This window comes from Bemisia tabaci, chromosome 1 (genome assembly GCF_918797505.1).
Source record: "Bemisia tabaci chromosome 1, PGI_BMITA_v3".
In the NCBI taxonomy this organism is placed as follows: domain Eukaryota; kingdom Metazoa; phylum Arthropoda; class Insecta; order Hemiptera; family Aleyrodidae; genus Bemisia; species Bemisia tabaci.
In genome coordinates, this window is record NC_092793.1 from 74,784,079 (window position 1) to 74,803,763 (window position 19,685).

The window sequence follows — 19,685 nt, forward strand, 5'->3', positions numbered from 1 at the left end:
TTATAATATAGTAAGATTACAAAAATATTGTGAGGATGCCATAGTTTTTGTCTCCTTTGCCATGATATAATTGGACGCGTTCATACTAAAATGAATTACTTTCAGTAAAGTTAAATCTGCCTTAAAATTTTCGTCCTCAGAGACGATTTTTATTGATTTATTTTTTTGATGGGTGTGCATGGGGCTCGTGTGCATCATATGTGCAATTAGCATAATATCTCCAATCTTTGAAGTGGGGAGGTCAAAAATACACAAATTTATTATGTAAATTGAGAAGTTAGGATTGCATATTGTACTTCCTTGATGTGTTCTATGTGATTTTGTAGGCATTTTTTATAAGGAACAATTATTTTATTGCTCTTTTAAAAGTTCCGAACATCCATCACAAATAAAAAAAAATGAAAATTTGGTTCCAACTGCTACACAGCATGAAAAAGAAAGCATAATTAAATTTCACCCCTTATTTGTATTCGACGCAGGGTTGCTCCCCTTAATTTCGGTTCATTAGTTCGCTCAGCGTTAAAACCACAATGTAATGAGCGAAAAGTAGTTTGCCCTCGCTCAATCTTTCCTCACGGCCCACCCACAGCGGTGAAAACAGCGGAAAAGATGTTTATTAAATTTCTTCCGAACGCAAGGCGAAACATTTCCTTTTTTTATTACCCGCCGAAAACTCCCACTAAAAGCCTCACCTTTTTCATCAGCATCCTCGCCCTTTGAACTTCGCCGGTTTCGAATTTGGTGTTCATTCTTTTAAGAGCTTTATGGGGCTTTTAGATTTCGTGACAAAGAGCCGAGAGGTTTCTCCTTGACGGGAGCATTCCTCGACCGACAAAATTATTGCGACCCTGTGGAACGTTTAAGATCGTGAGTTTTTTTTCCCTCTGTTGCAGAATTCAAAGAAGCTTTCATGCTCTTCGACAAGGACGAGGACGGGAAAATTACGATAGCAGAGCTTGGCGTTGTGATGCGGTCGCTAGGCCAGAGACCGACCGGTAAGTCACTGCCACATTGTGTCATGAAATTTCATTATTATGAAGAAAACTCTGCCGTGCTAAGGAAGAACGCCGTATGAACCTTCAGGCGTTGCGAAATTTTCTTTTGATAAAACACGAATTTCCTGGTAAACTAGTGGATAATTTTCTTCAAATTTTTCAGATAATTTTGCTCAGATTTCACCGAAAAGTCCTAAAAATTTCGAGAGAAAGTATTCATAACGTTCCTAAAAAATGATCATTTTATCGATGGAAATTTGGCAAATCTCGAATGCTCATACGGCGTTCTTCCTTAGCACGACAGAGCTATGTGAGAGGAAAAGGTAATTTTTAGTGTAAAGTGGCAACGATGAACCATTGTCAATTTCTTTTCGTTCGAGACTAGATTTTCAAGTATTGATTGTATCGGTCATCCATTTCGGAGTTCGACAGTGACCTTTGTCTATCGATGTGTCTCGTCATATTGTCAATTCCGGACAGAAGAGCGTAACTCAATTCCAAGGTTGCAAAATTGACTAAAAAAAATTCAATTTTCGTCGCCATAACTTTTCTGATTGTTGTGTGAGATGTAAGGAGAAATTAATGATAGTATCAGACAGAAATGCCTAAGATTCTGCTGGTGAAAATGCAATATGCGTGGAGAAATTTGGCATTTTTGAGATGTAGTTTCTTTTTTTTGTGAGATGAACGACGGAATGTGGCCATCTCCTGGAAAATGGCTACGTACATCACTTCAAAAGAGGTCGCAATTGAGGTGTGAATTTCAGAGTGTAAAGGAATGCTGCACGAATAGTTTGGGATAAGCGCTCAAAAATGTCCCATCAGCTGGGGATTAGGAATTGAAGTTCATGGCTCCAAAAACATTATTACAATGAAAAGATATTCAATATTTTAAGGTTGAGCCAGGTTAATCTAAGACGAAAAAATAAATAAATAAACCAGCAAACAATATGTTAGTAGTCTGTCGTGTTCTTGGCATGGAATCTACATATCTACATAAACATACGACTTCTCTTGGCAGATATGAACTAAATCCTTCGCGATTTATTTTTCAGGATGCGAGAGACTTTTTTCCAAAATCTAAAAATTCCAGCAAAAATCTCATAGAAATAGTTGCACATTAGGAGAATCAGAGAATAAAAATTCATCGAGGAAATAATTATATTACACACTTCTCTCATGAACATCAGGCCCATGCAAGTGAAATGGAAAGAAGCTGTTCAAGTTTCCTCTAAATTCACATTAATTCAGATTACTTTTGAGTACCTATCCAATCTTTGCTTCTTGAAAGGACTACAGTAACGAGTGTATATTTTTCAAAAGTTGAAAAATTCACTTGACCGGAATAAGCTATTCAAATGCAAGTCTCTCGTAATGTTTCAGTGTTCCTTTCTAATCTGCCGTTAATCTCAGTGCCATACATCGCATAAAGGCTCTTGATTCCTTTGCTGGAAATTAGAAATGAAACGAAAAAAAATCTTGCAGCTGGGAGGTTCTCTTTTCGTCTTCCATGGAGCGACGTGCTTTGAATAAATATGCTGCTGACTACACTCTTAAAAGAAAACGCGCGCGAATCACCTTTATACGTTGTCTAAAAAATTGTATAAATGAGAAATAATTTGGACCCTATGAACTGCAGCTTCAGTATATTCGCGATTTACTCATAAGTCTGCGCCTCACTTTTTCCAGCTTCCTCTGAAATTAATATTTCTTGTAGAACGAGTCAGTTTTATTCAATATCATTTTTGCCAGATTTTTTTTCTTAAATAAGACCTTACACATTTTTTGTACGTCACATTGTGAGAACGCAATTAAAATTGTTATGTATAATATATGTTAACACTACTTGTGAATAAATGAGGCAGAAGATTTCATGGTGACTCCAACAAAATGAGTGGTGCTCACGATAAATATATATATATTTATTTCGAATTATTTAATATTTCTTATTTTATTTCAAATTTATCATTTATTCATCATTTATTGTCAAATTACATATTTTCGTTATATTTCTCCGGTTTAAAGTAAGTCTGAATGTTATTTTATTGACGTATTTAAAGGGAAAATTAAAAAAAAAAACGCGTGACTACCATTCAAAATTGCGACGCCACAGACTTTTATACTTAAACAATTATATTAGGAAAGATTTTTGAATTTCATTTTCAAGCGAATGCGCAAAAATCAGACCCCTCAAGTTCAGCACATTTGTCGACGCCTTGAAGCAATGCAACTATTCGTGCTTGCTAAATGTGCGTATTGCATATCCAAATATTGAAGGCGCTTGGGTTTCTTGCGTTAGAGCCGCTCAGTAGGTTTCTGGAGAGATGCTGCTTGAAAAAAAGAAACAAGCAGGAAGCTCCAACGCATTGGCGTCGGAGAGCGGCTCTGGGGGCAGTAGTTGTAGTCAAGAATGAGGGCCTAGACACATTTTGTCATTGATGTACAATCCGACAACTGTCGATTCATGTTTTGTAACTTAGCAGATTTACGTAGCCGGTGTATAAATGTGTATTGGGCTTTGATAAGGCGAATACATGGCATTATCACTTGTTGTATACTTTTAATTTTGAAAGCTCTTTGGAGGTCCGCTTCCTAAAAAATCTCTGGTTGATAAGTCGTTTAGCGAGGCTGCAAAAAATTTGCTTTTTAATATATCTGAAAGTGTAGGTATTGGTTTTTTGTATAATTGTTTTTTTTGGATTGCTGGAAAAGTAACGCATACTTCTATAATTTAGGACTGAGTCAGGGAAATATAAGGTTCGTTAAATAGTAAATATTCCTAGTACCGTGTGACACTATTGTTAACGAAAAGTTTTTGCAACTTGTCAAAGAGGTTGTTGAATGATCTTCGAATAACTTTTGATGAGCTAGAGGTAATGGTTCTATCTGCAGCTCGTGGACTTCTGTACGATATTGTCCAGAATCATCTAAATTTTCAAAAAGTGTCCGCTTGTTCGATACCCAATTTGCTCATTCATGCATACAAGGAGAAGCGCATGAAAGCTTTAGCAGACATTTTGGAGATGAATCAAGAATTAGATGAAGAATTTATGACTTAAATCACGGCACCTTAATCACGGGATGACCTTAATTACGGCAACTATTTATTGTCCATGAGATGCAGATGGTTCCATTTCCCTAGCTCATCAAAAGGTATTCGAAGATCAATTTCATCAGCCACCCGTACGAACCACGTTTCTAGTGACCCGTACTTGCTTCGCACGTATGAAACATACAATCAGAGAAAACAGAATTCATCTTACAATAATCAATAATCAGTAGGACATGAATCGTTGCGATGTATAATACGACATTATAATGCGGCATTTCTATTGTAATTCATTTTAATGGATTAGGGGCATTATAAATCATTATTGCCACGTCGGAATGAAATGTTGTAGACTGAATTGAAAAGCATGTTGGCAAAATTTATTATAAAAATAGTATAACATGTAGGTACATAACATAAAGGTAATACAAATTAAATGATTAGAGCGTGTATATTTCATTACATTATAGGTATATTACAATCATTTGTCATTGTTGGAAATTTTGATAGTTTGAATTTTGATAGTTGATAGTTGATAGTTTGAGAGTTGAAAATTTGGTTATTTTATTTAGTTAAGGTGATTCGATAGACGCCATATTTTGTGTCAGAATGGCATGCGACATATCCCATCAATTGGTTCCATTTTTTCATTTACTCATCATTTTTCTCCAATTTTAAGTTTCGCAATTCTGTTTTCAGGAGACTAAAGCACTCACTTATCAATTTGTATATTTATATTGAGTTAAGGGTAGAGACGTATTCCTCACCGGAATTGAGGAATGGAGGTGTTACAGTAAGTCCGGCATTAGGTTCCATTTCGACATCAGCGACGATCAACGCTACGATACTGGAAGCCAGTCTTCCGATATTAAATCCCTAGCGGGGAAGAAAAAAAATGCCTAGATTTCGCTAAAAATCCTTAAATCCCCAGATTTGCTCAAATATACTTAAAAAATCCCTAGATTTTGCAAAAAGCGCCATTTTTTTATGAAGAATCATGATGTCATTCGATGTAGCGATTTGCAATATTTAAATCTGATTGGCTCGTTTGAATTTTGGCGCTCTCTGAAAGCAGTGCTAATCCAGACCAATAAAATGAAAGAATATTAGTTGATTTCTTATTATTAACAGGTTGAATGCAGTTGAATGTCAAGTACATCGAAGGACGCAATCGTTTTAATTTCCGGCTTATTTGCGGGGAAAATAGTGTTGCCAAAAAGGCCTACAAAATATAGATGAAAAAATGTTTTTCGATTGTCGAAGCTAGAATTGAGGTTAAAAAGTTGATTTTTGGTAACTTTACCTCATCAAAAAAAAATCCCTAGATTTCCTGAAAAATCCCTAAATCCCTGGAAATTCCGGAAAATCCCTAAATCTAGGAATAAACTCTTAGACATCGGATGGCTGTTGGAAGCATTAGAGTCAACATTTGAAACGCTGCTGCAGAATTTGCCGGGAGTATAATCGAGTGTTGAAAGTCAGTAGAATTGAACAATGTAATAATTGCTTTCCGAAATAAGCGTTATAATAAAAAAACAACGAATCTGAACTGTTAATACTGGAACACACCTTCTGTAAATGTACCTTGCGAGAGATAAGTAAAAAAATAGATGTACTGGAGGAGAAGTGCTTCTCCACAGAGTTTGAAGAAGGAAAAAAAATGCCAAATTTACTTACTTCAGCATTTTCGGCAAAATCACTGCAATTTCCGAACCTTTTTTCTGGCCAGGGGCCAAAATTAAATGATTATGAAGGGCCACTTAGATGTTGTAGATAAAAATAGGACTGTTGAAAAATTCGCCGTTTTCAATAAATATGTACCCGAATGGAAGACATCTAGGGGAAAATTGTTACGATTTTCCGATGCAAATATTTTCCTACAATCTATTTTCCTGCGTTTTGGGATTATACTACTAAGCAGGCTAAGGGCCCGTTCGCCAAAACTAATCGGAACTGTATGAATGAATTGCTCCTTTTAAAAATCAAAACAATATCGAATTGCGATATATTACACAGTTAAGATAGGGCTATGTCCTGTCGTAAGCGGCGACATAAAGTCGATATCATTTCAATAATCGCCCCAATGGCCACGATAGTTGTTAGACGTTTACGGTTTCCCTGGTAACCTTTGTTTGCTATCAGCTGATATCGAGTAAATGACTAGGAAGCTCCAACCCAGTGGTTAAAGCTTCCTTAACCGCGAAAACTTTAAAATTCAAATTTTCAAATTTTGAACGTAAAGTACATTTTTTCCATCACGAGATAAAAGCACAAACAAGTTTTGAATTGTTGACTGTATCACCATGATTCCAAAAATACAATACACAACATAGCATTGACTAACAATAAAACAGTATGCAATAAAATAAAGTCATGACAAGGAACATAGCCGAAAATGGCGCCGATTCCCATCAACCAACGCGCGGTCTCTACAATGTAACATGCTGCATTGATACTCCCCAGCTGGACCGTCCGGAATAGCAGCTCTAGTGCAAGCACCAGAGCCGCTAATACGCGTGTCCAAAAAGTCCATAGGAGTTCCTTCAATGCCCCTCAAATCTATTATAAGAAATGAGCCTAAATAAATTGCAATGTTACTGTGGCAATTGTACTTTGCAAGAATGCTTCGCAGTGATTCCTTATTTTATGCGTCACGCTTTACGGCGATTAGGTTTTGCAGAGCACACGGAAGAAATATGAAAAAGACTCTCTTGTACAAGTAGAAAGTATGTTAATCCGATTAGAATGTTGCACTTATATGTATCTGCTCATATTTGGTTTTTTCCAGAGGAATACCAACTAACATTTTTTTTTGTTTGTTTCATTTCTAAATGTTCTACGAATTTTCTTCAATAATTTAAAAATATTCACAGCAAATTGCAAAAATACATAAGTCGGTACGTTTCATTTCAAGGAGATTGAATGTAATCGAAGACTTTAGAGCGATGCAAAATGAAAATACGAAATTTTTTACTTTGACCAAGTATACATTGCTCCTTATGTGTAGATTTGACTTGTGAATTGACTTTTTCTACGGTAGAGCGATCGAAATACATTATTTTTTAATATTTGAATTTTGAAGGATGCATTTTACCAAAGCAGCAGATGTTTGTTTACAACTGATAATTTAGGTACTAATCATCACCAGAACATTGGGTAGAACGGTCCGAAAAATGGAAAGCGGGACTGCGGGAGGTTGCAGGAAATGTGACAAACATGCTACGCAGTGGCAGACAATTTATTTTGTGGCACGAGGCGTCTGTGTCAGTCCGGTGGGAGTTTTTTCTCACTCATCATCTTGGGCGATCCCATAAAAGTTTTTTTTATCGAGAATCGATGGAACACCCGAACCAAATCTTGGCGTTGCTTACAAGCTACATAACAAGGGGCTCATCGGCCTTTTTGGACTTAATTCCGTAGACCGTTTGACTTAATTGCATGCCTCGTTCAGAAAATATTTACCATATTTTTAAAAAAAATGAAGATGGAGGAATAAAAAAAAAAAAAAAAACTGTAAAAACTGCGAAGAAATTTGCCTGTTCTTTATCGGTAGACTTCCGTTTGGAAACGAAGTCATACATCATGTTATAAAAATGCAACTCTCCCGGTTGATGGACAAATGACATACTATTTTCCAGTTAACTAAGTTTGGAAATAAAAATTATTCAAGAGAAGCTCATTACATGGTAACAAGAGGTACCCTCATAGAGGAATGGCAATAGAAAACTGGATCCTAAGTACCAGTGGCGTGGCGTGCTTTGCGATACATCGAATGATCTGCCATTTAAACCTATGGAAAAGAATCGATAAATAGGGTGTTCGCTGCGAACACCTTATTAATCGAATAGGCTTAAATGTCATATCGATATATCGCAATTCACGCCACACCACTGCTAAGTACATCACGCATTACGATACTCCGCGGGGGAGCGTTTATTGAATTCATCGATTGCATTGACCTCACGTTCGCGTTATCGAAACACTATTCTGTCGTGCTAAGGATGAAAACTGTATAAACATTAGAGAGTTCCCAATTTTCTCCGGATAATACACGTATTTTCTAGGATAGTTATTAATATTTTCCCTTGAAATTTGTAGGTATTCTACACAGGGCCGGATTCACCTACTTGCCGCCCATGGGCCGCTGGTATTTTGCCACCCCCTTCTCATTCGTTTTGAAACTCGATGAAAACCATCAAATGAACGTGCCAGCGCGGGAGGGGTGCATAAGACGCATTTACTCGTGTTGACCACATTTTTTGGGAAAGCCCTGTCAACACTACTGGCAAAAGTTCTCGAAACTTTGCGCGAAAGTTAGGTTCCGTAAGCCTATCTCTGTGTGGACAAAGCCTTCCATTCATAAGAAATGAACGAAAAAATTATGAAAAAACAAACATAAATGTGGTTCAATGATTTTAATCTCCGCCGCGCCGCGCAAACCGCACCGTGTTGGACGCAATGCGTGCAGTATTCACGCAGCCTTGTAGGCGCTATGCGTTTCACGCCGACCGCACTGTGTTCGGCGCAATGCGTGAAGTATTCATGCATGCTTGTAGGCGCTATCCGTTTCACGCTGACCGCATGCAATGACCGCACTGTGTTTGATGCAATGCGTGAAATATTCGTGCAGTCTTGTAGGCGCTAATATGTGTTACATGCCGATCGCCGCGCCGAGGGCTTATCCTTTTCAGCTCAAGTCCTCGCTCTCATTTCGTCTAAGTCGCGCCGTTCCGGGCCAAATTGCGTGTTTGGTCTCTCTCTTAACTCGACTTATTAAAGGTGCTGTCTCTTGTATCACTAAGAGACGACAAAATTAGAAATTACCGTCCTCTCAGGAAATGAGAGATTTTGTCGCCTTTTCTCGTTTTTAATTTTGTTTTTATAAATCCGATTTTTTTTTTGTACCTACACTTTAAAAAATTGCAAATTTTTGCCGCCCCTTAGATTTGCCGGCATGGGCCGCGGCCCATGTGGCCACCCCCTTAATCCGGCCCTGATTCTACATCAAATTGCGAACAAAATTATTTGAAAATTTTGAAGAAAAATATTCAAAATTCTTCTTGTAAATTCGGTTTTTAATGAAGGAGATCTGGCTGCATCTATAAACTCATACGGCGTTTTTCCTAAGTACTGCAGTATTTTCGGGTTCGACAGGACATGTAATATGGATGTTCTATCTATGCATGGTATTCTTGATCTAGCATACTCAAATCAAATGTTGTTGATTATAGAGACGGAATTACGTGACATGGTTAATGAGGTGGATCAAGATGGAAACGGAACGATAGAGTTTAACGAATTCCTGCAGATGATGTCAAAAAAATTGAAAGGAGCAGATTGCGAAGACGAGCTCCGCGAGGCATTCAGGTGAAACCAGAGATTCAAACTTCTACGTAACTTTATGAAATGCAATTTCATGAACTTTCATGTATATAATTCTATGAAATGGGTTTTTATGCAATTTCGTCGAATTTTGTGATCAGAATGCCGTGATACGCATAGAAACAATGAAATTTTAATTTTGTAATTGAGGCACTGAATGCGAAAAGTGCACTTCTTGGTTGCAGTGTTTCAGAGTCTCCTCTAATATTTCATTCATTGTAAGGAAAGTGAATGCATCCATCTCACTGAAAATTCTACTGAATATCCCTTATGATTCTACTGTTGGGGCCTGGAGAGTAGGTTCGGTCTGCCGAGTGTGGCAGCACTTATATGGCCCACCGAGAGGGGTTGTTTCTGAGACAACTCCTCTCGGTGGGCCATATAAGTGCTGCCACACTCAGCAGACCGAACCTACTCTCCAGGTCCCAACATCTACAATTTTCTATGGAAAGAACTCTGGCAAAATCACCCATTAAATTCTTCTAAGAGGGATTAATTAGCAAATTTTCGCATCCAGTGCCTCAATTTTGAAAGAAATATTACGAGTCAAATGTCGATGCTTCTAATTGAATTCTTGGGTGATTGTTACGAGTTGTATACGTAGTCCATAAAATTTGTTGAAACATGGACCGTTAAATTTTCTGCCATATCCGTATATCCATCTATATCATATATATCCATATATTTCATGCCATATCCGTCTATATAAAACCGCCCATCCCTGGGCGAGACTCTCTGAGAACAGGAAAACTAAAGAATATATTTTTGAATGACTGATATTCACCTGAGACTTACTTTCAGAATTATCTGGAGGTATGTTTACCGATTAAATCTAACACGAAAATACTTGACACGCTCCAACAACCGCTACACCGCTCCGATGTAACTCTTGAGATTTTTCGAAAAAAAAAGTATTATAATTCAAAAACTGTCAATTTGACTATATTTTGCAATAAGGAACTGTTATTATCAGCTCATTTTAGAAACAAGATTTGTGTCGTCAGCTTCCTGATACAGATAGGTGCTCTAAAGGGAAAGCCAGAAATAGTGGTTCCTCATTGCTAAATCTAATCCAGTTGATCCATCGACTAAAGAATCGCTCGAGAAAGTACACTAGAATCACCGTAAGTCACGCTGTCATGCATGTATGAATTCAGATTTACTCAAGTTTCTCGTAAGAAATACAAAGACGTAAAATATGTCTCGCTAAGTACTTATCGATTTATATTTAAAGCATGTATTATTCGCAGGGTGTTTGATAAGAACAACGATGGACTAATATCAAACAAGGAGCTACGTCATGTGATGACAAACCTCGGCGAAAAACTGTCCGATGAAGAAGTCGATGACATGATCAAAGAGGCTGATTTAGACGGTGACGGAATGGTCAATTACAATGGCAAGTAAATATATCACATAACATTCAATCAATTTAAAGAGATATTTGCGACGTTTGAACAGTTTCAAGTGTACATACTGCAAAGTGTCTGATGGTACGTTCTCGAAAGAGACTCTTTTCCTTTTAAAATCGAAGATCAGGAAAGGCTATCGATATTGAAACGGCAAAAATGCGTACATCGGTTGGAGGCGTTGCAAACTTCCTGTCATATTTTATTTTCCACTTAGAAAACCATCAATTGTCATTTTTTTAAACATTTCAGTGATTTTTCATCTCTTTTTGATAAATATTCTGTGAAAAATTCAAGCCATGATGATGGTCGGTCGCCTTTTAAAAAATAAAATAGGAGTGAAGATTCCGAGATCCGCATTTTTGCAGTTTCACCTTCGATATGGACTGCATTTTGCAATTTGGAACTATAAATTTTGGCTCTTCTGGAAAAACACTTATGTGCATAGGGAAACTAATGACACATATGTTGTTTTTAAACCGGGCTAGAATGTATAGTTCCAAATTGCAAACTGTAGTCCATATGTATCCATTAGCAGTATGTCGGACACAACGTGACGGAACACCGCGACGCGATGCTTGTTGTGGCCCCTGAATACAACTATTCGTGCTTCATGGGCATGCGTGTTGTACGTGAGAAAAATGAAGGCGCTTCAAACGATCTCTTCCTTTTACAGTGATATGCGTGTCGTGTATTGCCGTTGAAGAATCATCGGCGACGTGTCACTCTGAATAGGTACCAAGTAACTAAAGAGCAACAGAGTAGTTTACAGACTAGTTCAGTCGATATGTCGACTTTGGATCGAGGGTGTCATGATCTCAATTTTGAATTGTGATTAATTGGCCCGTTTAAATTTTGCCGCACTTCAAAAAATGGCAAAATATGAAAGAGCCCATCGGATTACGATCGTGGAAAATCGATAGTCACTAAATCATTCTATCACACAGGTGGGCGATTAGTTTTCTTCGGATAAAAATCAATATTTTGAGGATTTGTTAGAGCCTGTGTCTTTTCCCCACATACACTAAACATTTTCCCCCCAGCTATTTGTTAAAATTATCGGGAACTGTCCATCAACCAAACGTACCTCATTCGCTGCTATAAGAAGAAAAGTGACCTAGCAGCTTGTCACTTAGTTAGGGTTCTTGCTTTCTATATTTGATTTAATTATGCGGGCAAAAGCCCCTGCACTGTTTTTACGTATATAATGTGATTTATTTTGTCCTTTGTTCCAGAATTCGTCACGATTTTGACGTCGAAAAAATAGGCGAGAGCCTTCCTTATGGACGCGTGTCCTTCAAGAGTAAGCCAATATTTGGTACAAACTGTATCACAATAATTTTTGTTATATCTGTTTTTGTCAAGTACAAATCTATTGTTAATGTTCTTGTTAGAGGGCCTCTGCCATTTGATGTTATAAATTGATCATTACGAAAAGGGAACGAAAGAGTTTGCGGTTTTTGGTGATTTTCCTAGAAGATAGAGCGGAACGTTTTGAGAATTGATGAGGCCTGATTCTGAAATGAAGATTAAACAGAGATTTCCGGCGAAACTAGTATACTCATCCTCTAAAGAAGGCACCTATAATTGTGCGCCTGGTGTCTCAGTCCAACAAGGTCTACGTTTCAAATCACTTAAACAAATCGTTCTGATACATATCATGCAAAATTTGACTCGGCATCTGGATTTTCGCTTGAAAAAAATGCATAGCGAGTAAGATCTTCAAGGTCAAATGAATCAATAAGTAAACAACATATGTAGATATCATTTTGACATTATGTTCCTTTTAGCTCCGAAAACTCATGCCACAAGGTTGTCGTCTAAGTCTCCTGAGAAGTTTGCACCTCCAGGTGTCATTCGAATGAGAACTTTGTTTTCATCTTAAGTATGAGGCTAAGCTGAATATATTTGGGATTTGCCGAGTGTAAGAAAACGTATAACTCACCATTCAGAAACGAGTTTCTAATGTACGAGTTCTAGTTTGCTCAGGTTTTTTTCTTGATAGATTAAACCTCAACAGATTTTTGAAGATTTTAGGGCATTCAGCGTTGGTATCAACTTCAAAGACGTTTAGTTTTGTGAAAAATTATAAGCTCCTCTCGATACTATTTCAACTAAAATCTTCTGAACTGAGAGCGTTAAGCACCCTTGCCTATATTCATTCGACTCATCGTATTATACAACTTTTTTCTTTCTTTTTTGTATACATCATCGTATCTCATGCCATAATCATTAATTGCCTCTTTTTATATGATATTCGGAAAACCCACTGTATTGTGATTGTAAATTATGGTAGAACTGCGAACTAAGATTATTTTTATGACATTTTTTACGAGCGAGAGTTTTCTAAGTAATATCATGATATTTTTTATACTAAGGCAATATGCTGTGTAATGAGTAGGTAGGTACTTACACAAGATAAAAACTACTCAATCATGAGTGAAGAGATTAGTATTGTTTTCTCGAGTCGATGCTTAATTTTTAAAACTTTACAATTTTAGCTTCACACTGCTTCTCCGACAAAAAGCGAGGGTCAACAAAGTATCAGCCTTGCGAAAAATACTGAACAACCTCATCTGAGTTCTTTGATGTTACATTGTTTTTTTATCGTTAAGACTCAGCCCAGCAACGGGCGACTTGTACATATGCTTCTGCCATAAAATTAAGATATGCCTACATTTTGTCTGTTCTATTTTCTACTCTCTGTTATAAGATTTTTTCAGCACCAAGAACGTGACGCAAATTTGCCAATTTGGTAGAGAATCCTCTATTTTATTTCCTCTCAGATATGCTATATATAGGACGTAAACAATTGCAATGAAAATGAAAAAAAGCCGAAGCATTAATGTGACAACATAATAATATTATGTTGACAAATTTAAATTTCCAAAGACCCTTTTGTCGATTTTTAATGATGTAGGCAAAAAGTCGAATTTTAATTGGGCATTAAAAGCGAATGTTTGACGGTTATCTTTGAGGAAAATTTTTCTTTGTATACACATTTTTAGCCCACAAAGAGTAGGGTCACCTATGATTTGCAAAGATCAGAGCTAAGGGCTCGATTGCATTTCAATGTTGCAGTGTTTCATTTTACAGTTAATTGATTTACTCCAAAACTGTTGCTTTTTTTATTCTAAGTAATTAAGTGAATATTGCCATCTAGATTTCCTGGAAAACTCCGACACAAAATCAGAACTCCTTAACGAGTGAAAGATCAAGTTATCAGAAGATACAATACAACGTTAAAATACAATTGAGCCCTTTCTTGGCTTTTATCCCTTCATTTGCTCTCTTGGCCAAGCTAGTATCATGGTGTTATACCTTCTGATTAATTTTTTATCTTTATGTTTGAAGGGTTTGTTTAGCGATACCTACTCTTAATTTTTAAAGTAACAACATTTATATGCAAATAAGAAATTAGACGGAAAAATCAGAGCTGGTATCTAAAGCTCTAATCATTCAAAATTGTGTTATTTTATGCTATATGTTACGTTGAGAAGGATTTTCTTTAGCTTCTGAAAAGGACACGACTGCAGGCCCGCTTTCGGCGTCCAATAGATTACCTTGAATTTTTAAGACTTATCTGAGCCTGGACGTTGGAATAACAAACAGAAGGGCAAAAAATGCAATCAGCTCCTTAATTTTAAAAATTAAAGAATTACGAGTGGCATCAAGGGTAAGTCAATTTTGTTTTTTGTAGAGGGGCTCAGAGTTCCTTGGTGCCTATTTCAGGTCCCATCCTTGTCATGGGCGGGGCTAATCATTGTTGAGAGTGTTATCATTTTTTTAAATGGATGTTATTTGGATGTTCAATTTTCTTGGTCGTCAAAAAGGATGAATAAATCTCTGTGATTTCTTTGTTGAGGTGAAAGTTTATTTCCAACCAGCTCCTAAATTCTATGCAAGGACCATTAAGCCTCCTCAGTCTGTTCCACACCTACCCACCCCTAGTGAAAGGAAGTCAACCTGACGTCAGGTTGATTCACTTTTACTAGGGACGTCAAAGAAATACTTCGTTTAAAAAAAATCGTTTTTTGGAGGTCATATTGGGCAGTTTTTGTAGAAATGCCCATATCGACGGCGTAAGTCCGCAATCACATATCTCGTTTGCGGTGTCTGAAAATCTCCGCCTCTATGTTATTTGTTTAAAGGAGGACAAATTGACATATCATTCCTTGAAGTTTTTGCAGAGTTTTCTTCGCACAGAGAAGAAAAATCACGGCCGTTTTAAAAAATTGCTGTTGCGTAGTGTTCCGTTTAAAAATTAAAGTATGACAGAAAGTATGCGACGTCACAAACCGAGTTATGTGATTGCCGACTTACAGTATCGATACGCGTTTCACGTCGACCAGCGACCGCACTGTGCTAGGCGCAATGCGTGAAGTATTCTTACACTCTTGTGGGCGCTAATATGTTTTCCGCGCCGACCAGCGACCGCACTGTGCTAGGCACAATGCGTGAAGTATTCCTGCACTCTTGTAGGCGCTAATATGTTTCCCGCGCCGACCAGCGACCGCACTGTGTTAGGCGCAATGCGCGAAGTATTCCTGCACTTTTTTATGCGCTAATATACGTTTATGGCTGTAAACTAAACTAAAATTTCAAGTAAACAACGAATGCTCATCTTCCTTTTCTTATACTCATTATTCTTTGATTGTCCTTCTCGCACTTTAACTCAGGAAAAAGGAAATTTGTTGTGTTTCAATTAGTATCGAACAAAAAAGGTAAAAATAACACTATCAAAAAGATATATGCGGAAATAGATTAAATAGCTCATCTTTCTGTTAAATCTATAAGATAAAGTGATGCTGTCCCATTTTGAACCCTAACAATGCATGACTCGTCCAAGCCGGTTCTGACCGCATATAGCAGCTACTATTGGGTCGGACCGCATAGTGATTCAGGGGCGGACCTCTTACTAAAATAATAGTCATCGTTCTTTTGGAAATTTTATGCTGTTAATTCAATTTCAGTATAGAATGGAAAGAGCGATTTCAAGAATAATTCGACTTCTCCGGGCCGCCATAGCTACATAGAACTACCGCGATATCTCATATAATGGAAGTCACACATTGATAAATGTCACTGTTTCTCATAGAAATTGTTGCGCTCTTTATGACAAGTCTAACGACATTTTTCCGTAGAATGTATTTTTTTTGAGATATAAGCGAAAAACTGGTCGCCGGCTGCGTATTTTGGCCCCCCAGCCCGCCTTTTCAAGATGGATGCCCTAGCAGTTAGCGGAAAGGAGATTCTGATAAACTTTTGATAAGTTGTTTTGGTGGCCGATTTCAACATGTTTTCGCACAGGAACCTTCTATGCATTGATTTTTCCAAATTACCATTTTTTAGAGCTAATTTGACTGGACTACACGCCCGATCCTAGACTAGATAATTGGGAACAGCGAAATGTCACATGACAAATGGGTATGGTACCATGAACTGGATCAAGATTTTGTTCGAACAGAGACGATCCTGAAATGTAGATCCAAGCACTCGATGACGACGTTCGCCCTTGGATTTTTCACGATGATACGCAGTTTCCACAAAACTCTGCTGTCACCCTTCAGGAACTGCAATCCTAGTTCACCTTCCATCGTTGCGTTTGTCACCTTATAGGTACCCTATGTAAAAAGAAACATGTTTTAAGACGTTATACACCTTGACTCAGTGAAGAAAACTGAGAAGAGGAGTGAGGAGACGCCTGCAGAGTTCACAGCGAACAATTTATGTGCTATTCGTCGCTCCTCCGACGCAGGGCGTATACCCATATCCATAAGAGCCCCGGAGAGCATAGAATTATACAAAGAATAGCGGGCCAATTATTGAAGTCGATAAACAAAGCTATCGATAGACAAAGAAGACCTATGTCTCCTGTGACCTGACTCTCAGGGAGTATGGAACAATTCCACTGGTTGAAACGGGTGGTTGCAATGGACAAATCAGGTAAGTAATAGACTAACTAACGGCAACCGACTAGAGACCCTACAGTTAGTCCATCATTTTCCCATTTAGTCTATAGGAATCACCCATTTCAACCAATGGGATCATTCTGCACTCCCTATGTCTTCTTTGTCTACAGCTTTGTCTATAAATTTCAATAATCAGTCCGCAGGGCTTATAAGGAACTTAAAATACTCTCTTCCGTCAGAAGAACGACGAATTTTTGGGTCAATGGATATTTTTAGGAATTAAAATGAGGCAGTTACGTAGCAGCTAACGAAATAACCCTTCCTGCAATAGGGTATGGAGGTGTATTGCATGGGATAATTACGTGGCGGCGTGGGTCAATAGTAGTAGTCTATCAGCACTTAAAAAATGGCAGTAGAAGTATACAGTTATTTTCTGCGGTGCTTCAGCAACTATGACTTTTATCACTTGGGAGGTTTTCAAAAAATTATGCGGATTAGTTTTCAAAAGAAAAAATAAAGCATGACAGGGACTCTACAAGGTTGCAAACTGAGATACATGGCCTCGCATTTTGGTGATCGAAATGTTGCTCCTAAGACTAGGAGAAAATGGTGGTTTCTTATTGGGAAAAGATCAAATTCCAACGAGAATGGTTTCATACTTTTTTCAGTGGACACTTCCACGCTGGTGAATGTGCTTGTATGTAAGACCTGAAGGGCGGCAAAATGGCAAAGAAGGTGCAAGCATTGTCCCATTTCCAAGTAACAAAATACTCGCATGTGTCCGGGTTTGACTTGTCTTTGCACTTTTCCACCTCAATACTCATCTAAAAATGATACCAAATATGAGGTTTTCACTTTAGTAAAGTTCATACATGCATATTTAAAAAAGAAGAAGAAAAAAGATGAGCATTTGATGGGTGGCTCCTATATAATTTTTAGCCTTAGTCTGGAAATGACTAGCTTTTCTCTCAAACCTCTATGTTTTTCGAAAATTGAGTTCTATTAATACACAGGTTTTCAAGAGGAAAATTTAATTTTCTAAGAAACGTCTGCATTTCAATCTTCTGTCACAATCTTACGGCGCAATGATACAACTATTTGAACTCTCCGTAATGCGTAAGGTATCACGCCGCATTTGAAGGCGTTTTCAAAACAGCCAAGTTCCGTTATCGGGAACAATCGTTTTGCATAGTTCACATTTTTTTGTTTCCATTTCTAACCACTTGTTTAATTATAATCCTCCTCTAAAAACCACCCATTTGCTAAATACAATTCCAGCTGAAGCGCACTTTAGCGCATACATGACTGCAAAAATGTTAACGGAAATCGAAAAGGCCAGCGTGCATGAAGGCTATTTCAATTGCAATCTTCCGTCGCATTTCTAAGGCGCAATGATACAACTATTTGAACTCTCCGGAATGCGTGAAATATCACGCTGCATTTGAAGGCGTTTTCAAATCAGCCAAATTCCGAAACCCAGATTATCGTTTTGCATAGTTTATATTCTTTTGTTACATTCCGAGCCACTTGTTTATTTTCAATCCTCGTAGAAAAACCACCCATTTGTAAATACAATTCAAGCTGAAGCGCACCTCAGCTATGCATTCACCACTGCAAAAATTTCAGAGGAAATCGACAAGCCCAGCGTGCATGGAGGCTATCTCCATTTAAATCTTCCGTCACACTCTTACGGCGCAATGATACAACTTTTTGAACTCTCCGGAATGCGTGAGGTATCACGCCGCATTTGAAGGCGTTTTCAAAACAGCGAAGTTCTGATACCCGGATTATCGTTTTGCATAGTTCATATTATTTTGTTATATTCCGTGCCACTTGTATATTTTCAATCCTCGTAGAAAGACCACCCATTTGTAAATACAATTCTAGCTGAAGCGCACTTCAGCTATGCATTCACCACTGCAAAAATTTCAGAGGGAATCGACAAACCCAGCGTGCATGAAGGCAGGCCCGCCACAAGGGCTACTGGGTCCCTGGTACCGGGGCCCGGGCCCCGGAGGAGGCCCGTGTTTTCCGTGAAAAACCACTACGAATTCACGCATGCAACCCTTGTTTCGTAAGAAAAAGTGAAAAATTTACCCTTAAAATGTCGCAAAAGGTGAATAGACTTTCAGAAACACGCTGGGTACCAGGGCCCGAGATGGGATGTGGCGGGCCTGAGGAAACTAGTGCAGGATGAGAAAACCCTGGCCATTCACTGACTTAACAGCCAACAAGTTTTTGTAGGTTAAATGACGTTGATCCGACTCAAATGACATATTCCACCCATACAATGTCATATAACATTAATCCGTTTGTTTTGTGCTCAAAATGTTGAGGAAATTATTTGATCGAAGTGTCTGCTCGGGCGACTCTCACTTAGTTTTCAAAGCCAAAAATAATCTCAGTCTTTTCCATCATCCACCGACATTCTAGAAAATTGAATTTTAAAGTGCCTTTTGTAAGTGCCGAAACCCGCCTGTTTTTGGTAAAGTCGATCTCGCAGGAAAAAAGTTGGGGGATGGAGAAGAACCAAGGTAATTTTCGGATTCCTCGGATAAAAGTAAAATGCTCTTTAGAATTGTATGCTGCGAGTTCAATTTGGGCAAATTCAATGTGTCACGACTGTGTTCACGGTAAAATTCTGATATGACAATGTGTGCTTTTATTCAAAGTTCGTAACCTTGTCTAATGGTTCATTGTAAAATACGGAAAGAGGTGTATGTCTGCACACGGCATTCATTGAAACTATAGGTAAAACTCGAGATGAGGGTCATTATAGCGGGCAACTATGATGTCCCGAAAAAAGTGTCTTACCCAGAGTAGTTGTTCAGAGTCCTTGGTGATGTCCTCATACCCATTGACAATTAAGTTTGACCCTGATTTCTCGTAAGTGTAATTGCGAACGAAAAATATCAAATGTCTCTCGTTCGGGCAGTTG

General features: G+C 38.0%; 1 protein-coding gene across 12 annotated transcripts in view; it reads left to right on the plus strand.

Moving 5' to 3' along the window:
• LOC109033200 (neo-calmodulin) overlaps positions 1 to 14,694 on the plus strand; it is a 105,529-nt gene extending 90,835 nt beyond the window's left edge. For 10 of the 12 annotated variants that reach the window (XM_019045707.2, XM_019045706.2, XM_072306158.1 and 7 more), the window contains 4 exons: positions 894 to 995; positions 9,276 to 9,411; positions 10,677 to 10,829; positions 12,071 to 14,694. In XM_019045707.2, coding sequence (XP_018901252.2) covers positions 894 to 995; positions 9,276 to 9,411; positions 10,677 to 10,829; positions 12,071 to 12,260 — 581 coding nt within the window. In that variant the 3' untranslated portion in view covers positions 12,261 to 14,694. The remainder of the gene's footprint in view (positions 1 to 893; positions 996 to 9,275; positions 9,412 to 10,676; positions 10,830 to 12,070) is intronic. The other 2 variants (XM_019045710.2, XM_019045714.2) reach the window with 1 other exon arrangement.
• The last annotated feature ends 4,991 nt before the right edge of the window (positions 14,695 to 19,685 follow it).